Source organism: Lotus japonicus, chromosome 2, assembly GCF_012489685.1.
Source record: "Lotus japonicus ecotype B-129 chromosome 2, LjGifu_v1.2".
Classification (NCBI taxonomy): domain Eukaryota; kingdom Viridiplantae; phylum Streptophyta; class Magnoliopsida; order Fabales; family Fabaceae; genus Lotus; species Lotus japonicus.
This window is the reverse complement of record NC_080042.1, coordinates 66,059,027-66,066,310: the sequence shown is the minus strand read 5'-3', so window position 1 is coordinate 66,066,310 and position 7,284 is coordinate 66,059,027. Positions and strand designations below refer to the sequence as shown.

At 37.6% G+C, this 7,284-nt stretch overlaps 1 protein-coding gene across 1 annotated transcript; it reads right to left on the bottom strand.

Annotated features, from left to right (window-relative positions):
• Positions 1 to 414: 414 nt before the first annotated feature.
• Positions 415 to 5,595, bottom strand: LOC130738927 (nudix hydrolase 20, chloroplastic-like). The gene is made up of 9 exons (XM_057591111.1): positions 5,272 to 5,595; positions 4,942 to 5,006; positions 4,544 to 4,721; positions 4,368 to 4,448; positions 3,712 to 3,837; positions 3,505 to 3,584; positions 3,169 to 3,284; positions 2,961 to 3,081; positions 415 to 688 (listed from the first exon to the last, which is right to left on the bottom strand). Exons 1-9 carry the CDS (start codon positions 5,548 to 5,550, stop codon positions 619 to 621), a joined length of 1,116 nt encoding a protein of 371 aa, XP_057447094.1. The 5' UTR covers positions 5,551 to 5,595; the 3' UTR covers positions 415 to 618.
• Between the last annotated feature and the right edge of the window lie 1,689 nt (positions 5,596 to 7,284).

The following is a 7,284-nucleotide window of genomic DNA, read 5'->3' as shown; positions in this document are numbered from 1 at the left end:
TCCCGTACCTATTGTCGGACAAAAGGATGACTTTGGTGATCGTGTTTTGTTGATAGATGAGAGTGAAATTCAAGTTCTTTCTGCTAAGGAAATTAACCTTCCTGGAAAGTTGAGCAGAGGCAATTGTGTTTTCTTCTCTACTTTAAATAAGTACACGCGCGAACGTGATCTTGGGATCTTCTCTCTAAAGGATAAGAGCTTGAAACCTTTATCTCTCCATCCCTCTTCACAGGACTACTTAAGATGTTTGTGGTTCATGCCTAGTCTTGGGTAGAAAAACAAGGCTGATACTTACTTCCAATGCATTTTTTTTTGTTATTTTAGATTTTGTTAGCTTTCTTTTGCACTATATTAATTAATATACTTTTATTTTAAATTTTTGGATCTTTGGTTTCTGGTCTGATCAGACTATAGTTTAGAATAGATCTGTTCGGGTTTGTTTGCCATAAGATCAATTTTCATCACTCAATTAAAGAAATAAATTGAATTAACAACTTATTATGGCTCACTATGAAAATAAGCCCTTTGAACCTTCCATTGGACTATGCCGGACAATAACCAAGAAACTAAATAACATAGGAATGCTTGATACAGGAAATAGTCATGATGCTTTCTATATCAGGAGCAATCTCCAGTTCTTAAGCTTCGAAGAAGATCCAAATATCCATGATATTCAGGACTGATGTATCTGCAATATCAGAACAGATACTAAGTATTTGCAGTAGAGCACCCAAAGAATAATCTTTTGGAACTAAGAGATCAAGAGCAAAACAAATTCACTTTTGTTACTTTGTATAGAGTAACTGCAATAAATGTCTTCCTAAATTCTAGTTTTATTACATTGTGGCACAGAGACTCCTGCTTTAATTGTAGTTCTGGCAGCTAATATTAATTCAGGTTTTCTCTTCTACTTGCTTTAAGATTTGTTGGGTGAATCCTTGAATGAATGGGCAACTTAAGCTTGTAGGACACTTCTCTATATTTTTCACTATTTTATTTTTCTCTCCTATGCAGTTTACTGCCTGTGGAGAATACCCATTCACACACCTTAATTCATTTGCCACCACTTCTACAGTTATTACATTTTGAAAATAATTAACCAAGGTGGAAGCCTTTCTTCCATAGACAAGCTGAAAGAATGTAAAACCAGCTGATGCCTTACCGAAATTCTGCCCAAGAAATCCAATTGTTCAGAAGCTAAACAACATTAATAGGTCTCCAAACACCTATTTAGTATCTCAGTATGACCATCTATCACCGAGTGGTAAGAAGATCTCATGTAAAACAGTCCCTGCAATTGGAAAAGTTCCCTGAACAATAGATCTGTGTCATTGATTATGGTCTGAGGAACCTCATGCAGCCTAACAACCTCCTTGACAAATTGGTCAGCCACTACCGCCTTGGCCATGTAAGGATGCGACATTATACGGAAAAAGTGGGCAAGGATGTTATCAGATGATAATGAACTTCAGCTGCATCCAGAAGCAGTAGAGGGCTCATGACTTAATGTTTCAGGAGACTAAGAGGTGCTGATCGAGTGCCAAGACTTGCTGGATTGGGAGAAATCGTGGGAACAAGCAATCAGCATTCAACAAGCCTTTCCTCGTTTCCACCTTATGGACAAGACAAGATGGCTTTTTAGGGGGTATTGATAGACAATATGTGAGAAAGAATAGAGAGGCAGCAGGGGATCACACCCTCAGTAAGTTCCTAACTTTATGACTACCTCTTTAACTAACTCTCTAAAAACTGATAGTCAGTAATCAGATGAAGAGAGGGTTTAATAGGAGAAAAAATAACTTAAATGGGGTATCTTGACTATAATCAAGGTTACTGTGAGAAAAGCGCTGGTCCCTCAACTACCAGTGAGCTGTTGTAGCTCTTGTAGAGTGATTTTAATCAGTAGTCACTTTCCTCTTCTCTCACCCCCACAGGTGCAGAACCTGGAGAGGATTTCATGAGTGTGCTATGTCTCAAACAGTTTCTATCACTCTACCTCCATAGAATTACAGGAGACAGTCCACATCAACCCGCTAATTTCTCGAGAAACCTTCTCCAACCCGCTTTTTATGGTGCCTAACCAGGCCTTCTTGTTTCCGCACACCTATAACTCGATACTCCCCTCACTTGCCCTTGAAAAATCGCCTTCCTGCCACCCTGTTGAAACTCCATTATCAAACTTTTCGAGTCCATCACAACCCTTCGCAAAGTTTTTAGCTACTGCGCAAAATTGACATCCATTCCCCCTATAACTCCAGCACATAAGCGTCAACATTCGAATTTGAAAGTGAAGTCCCCAAATTGAATAACCAGTCTCTCACGCCTCCCTTGGGCCATCATGACCTTTTGTGCACCTAGTTTATGAGCAGCTTGAATAGACAGACCAATGGCTGAGCCAAATTAGGGGAAATGTAATTGTGGTTTGACCCACTATCAGTTAACACCATAGCCGACACCCTGTATAGTTTCCCTTCCAAGCACATGGTGGTATTATTGGCTCTTTCCTCATTTAACATCCCAAATAAACCTATAACCTTGATCCAATTCATCTTCTCCATCAGACTCCATGAATTATATTGCTACGTGATTGGAGACCACCGATCAATAAGGTGTATCAAAGAAGGGGCAGACAGGCAGTTAGGAGAGTAACTAGCTTAACTGTAATCAGTAGCTGGTTAGTCAGTTAGTTAGTTTGTTATATAGGGCCTACTAGCATAAGGAGCTGGCATAGAAGTTAGTTACAACTACCACATCAGTATATAGGGGAATTATAGAGAGAATAGGGTTACCTCTTGTTTTGGAAAAGAGTAAGGAAAGGGACAATAGCTGAGACTCTCAAACATACTCATCAGTTATGATTCTAATGTATAATGGTTGTTGAATCTTCCTTCCATTTAATTATCTATATCATCAAATAGGGGGAAAAACATGTGCAAAGATGTAGATAGAGAAAGAAATACCCATGTCGAAACAAGAAGTCAATTATCACGAGAGAGCAATTTGGTTTGAAAAGCTGAGTTGTGCGTATGACTTCTGCAACTTGCTTAACAGGGATCAACTTGAAGCTATCAACTTCTCCATCTGATTTTTATTTCATCAGTTATTAAAAAGGCTGATCAAGGTTAACATAATCACAGTAAATTCGGAGAACATTTTTAAAAGGCTTACCTTCATTTTCTGGAACAAAACTTTCAGGAAGTTTCAAATCATAGCAGAATAGAACATCTCTCTTGTAGCTATATCCATCAATGTCCATATATGAAACAGCACCAACAGGTAATGCTCTGTGAGAACAGAAATCAACAGACATTAGACAGGCAAATAAATAGTACTACTAATTTGGATTTTTCATTCTGGTTATGGGTGGAAAGTAATGGTCTAGAACACAACCTTAATCAATATTTTGAGCATACCCAGAAAAAGAAATTCAGTTAGCTTACCATCCCAGAAGACAAATCAAAATTCATGCATTAGAGGAGGAGGAAGGAGCAGTTGTAAACTTACTTCATAGAGATGGTTCTGGGTATTCCTGCTTCCTCTTCACATTCCTTCACAACATTTTCTCGACAATCAATTCCGTGCGGCTGTGACAATACAATCAACTTAGCAACTCAATGATAATACTACATGTTGAACTGAAGGGAACAATTAACAATTATGTCAAGGAACAAGTTTGAACACTTTGCAACAGATACAAATGAAACTACAGACCAGTCCTCCTGCAACTAGATGATCAAGCATCCCAGGATATGTGGGCTTCATGTGACTTCTCTTTGCTACCCATAGGTGCTTCTGCCCATCCAGCTCAACATAGCCACACATGTGGATTCCATAAGCCTAATCTTTGAACAGAGATTAAAAAAAATAAAAAATAATTGAAGATGGTAAAGGCATAACCAACACGAGCTTTAGAATATATAAACTAGCCTGTTATAAAACAAATAGTGTGCTGTGCATTTATACTAAACCTGTTTGAAGACAAATCATTGATTAATATTCATAATGATGCCAACACTAAAATTGCAAATCGGCAACATTGAATTCCACAAAACTAATGTGTAAGTTCAATTTCCAATTTCAATGTGACAATAAATAATGCGTCCGGTTATTCTTGAAAAATTATATGAACTTTATTTGGAATGAGGGGGAATTCACCCATATAATTAAGTGTGGCTTAATGTTCTTTTTGCAGAGTAGAATTAGCAGTCTAAAGTTGATGGCATCCCACTTTCAACAGTCACAAGGCCAGGACAGAGTTAACTTAACAGTGTAGCAGCCGAATATGTGATTTCAAGCATTTGCAGTATATATGATAAATTTAGAAAGCAAATTTGGTAATTAAGTACACAAAGCATTTCCCCCCGTACCTTTATGCCAAATAAAGGAGCTGCAGCTCGTTCTAGTGAAAAGGAAATCGGTCCACCGAATGATGATTTCACAGGATATAGCTAGAAAAACATGGACAAGAAACATAGACCAGGCAATTAGGTATTAGAAAAGCATAGAAAAGAATGACGAAATGTTGCATATTCCAATCATATACCTCATTCCGTATACCTGGTATCCGCTCCTCTCCCAAATGCTCTACTACATATCCAACCGCGCTGGTCCTTTCCTCAGCTGTCTTCAGCAATGGATGCAATGAAACACAGTTACCAAGGGGGCTTCCATCATTGGGGAAAATGAACACATCGCCAAAGCCTCTCAAATGCTCAACAAACCTGAAACATTTTGAAGTTTACCAAAAAAATGTGCCACAATTAGCCCAGGTGCAAGTGCAGCATTCATTTCACAATATATAAGCACAAGCTAAAGAATTGATTCAGCTGGAACCCAACAAGTTCAACGAATGAAACATTCACGAGTACCTAAGCAAGTAAGCATGACATGACACACACAAAGTATCTTACAAGGAAAAGATAGAGTCAGACTAAACTTTACCCATTGTGAATGAATCCAACAACTTGGCCCTCAATGACAAATGGAAGGAATTCAGATTGTTTGTCCTGTAAGCAGTTCCAAAATAAATCAGACTATGACTAGGGTCACCCCATCAATGCAGTACATTACACAGGAACAAAATAAATCAGACTATGATGCACAAATGCATAGTTGGGTAATCTCAAGAACTTTTTGGGTTCTGAAAATAGGAGACAAATGGGTAGTATTATCCATTTTCAGTGGGCAGAATAGTAAAATATTAACTATAATTCACATCATTCATTGTCTTCTCTGAGGAAGCATAATAACAGAACAGTGGTGAGAACTCACAGAACCACGATTGCAGAGTTGGACTTTGTTGAAGTAGCCTTGGAGATGACAAGAGTGGTCCTGAGTGGAAGCTTCGGGTTCAGAAATGCGAAAGACATTGTTCCATGTGAATGATGAAGAAACAAGATTGTGCTTGATGGAAGCTTTTGGTGAGAAGGTGGAGCAGGAGGGAAAAGGGTGAGAGGGTGTGGATGAAGAAGAGAGCGAGGAGAAGGGTCGTGACCTGATGCTGCTGCACAAGGTAGCAAACTTGAACAGACAGCATGTTGACACTCCCATCACTCTGTTCTGGATTTGTCTTTGTGATCCTAGGAACTTGGTAATACACTTTTTAAGGTTCCAGAATAAAAATGCCTTTGTTTCACTTTTTTTTTTTATGAGAAATTATTATTTTTAATTAAAAAGTCATTTTTAAAAACAAATTATGATGTTTGTTTCAGCTTTTTAAAACATCATTATTTTACCCCGTTTGGATGAATTTATTTGAACTTATCTGATAGCATAAGCGCTTATGTCAGTGTTTGGGAGAGCTTCTGCTAACAGCTTATGGTGCCATAAGTTGTTTTGAGCTTATTTTCATAAGTTACTCATGATAGCTTATGCTTATATGTAGCTTATTTTCAATTTTTTTAAAATAACTTATGAATAAGCGCATATGATCATAAGCGCTTAATTAAGCTGTTTTTCCGAACGAAGCCTAAATATAGCTTTTTCTTTTTACAAGAGGAAAACTAAAAGTTTGCCAAAACTAAGGGAGAGCATCAAGGCACAAGGCTTGGATGAAAGAATAAGGAGGCAGCCTCCAAATATGACGTGGAAAGCAATCCCTACAAGCTTCACGAGCTAAGGTATTCGTTGCGTTGTTACATTTTCGCAGCACATAGTCCATATGAACAACTCAATCCCGACCAAGAAACGTTTGGACTCGCGTAATAGCATCTCTCGCCTAGAAACGAGAAGGGTTAAGATTCTGGCGAAAAGTCTCCACCACATCACACAGTCTGAGTAACAAAGAATCCGCTTATACCCAAGCTCCCAAACGTGTTGCAATTCATTCTCAATGGCTAGAACCCATGTCTGGAAAGCATTGCCAAAACCATAGCTCATAGAAATGTACCCAATTGCCACGTTCATCCCGCACAATTGTGCTGCACCCCATGCGCTTTGAAGTAGGATTATTACTCTCATCCGCAAATACATAAATATGTGCTCGCCTCATAGCCCCAGGTACGGTCTCGAACTCAGGTTGTATCGGGCGTTGAAGCACCGAGACATCCAACCACCTTTGCTCGTGACAGCCATAAGAACTTGCCAGAGATAATAGTTTGTCCCCTTCAATTGGCCTCCGAAAATGAAATCATTTCCACGCCTCCACGACCACCACAAAACTCCAATGGCCAAGACATGATAATAAAAAGAAAATAATGTCTTTTTAAAAATAGCTTTAAATTGATTATTTGAAAATTTAGTTTATCAAAAAAAATCTATTATAAATAAGAGAAAAGATGAAAAAATTCATTTTAATTAGTGTAATCAAATAGATTCTGATTTTCTAAAAATCTCTAAAAAAAATAATGTCTTTTTTTAGACAGTTAAAAAATATTTTTTTATTTAAAACAAACACCGTAAGAGTGATTATCTAATTTGAAAAGTTAATAAAAGCAAATAAATCAATTGAGTGACTATTCTTTGTGTTTTGTTTGTTGTTTTTTCAATTCCAATTCATCAAAAAGAAAAAATTACCCTCATTGAAGTGAGTGACCGACGAGTCGCACTCAAGTCAACACCATACGTTTCTAATAGTTCATGGAAGTGTGTCCAATTCTATTATAATCAGTGATAGTTCTATTTAACTTAATTTCACTTTTAGTCTCTCAAATATTACAATTGTGTGAAGTAAGTCCTAGAGTTTTGAAACAAGTGCTTTAGATCTGTAACTTTTGTTTGACGTTACATTTTAACCTTTTTGTCACTTCTCCGTAAAAAATACTAACAGATTTGCTCATGTCAATG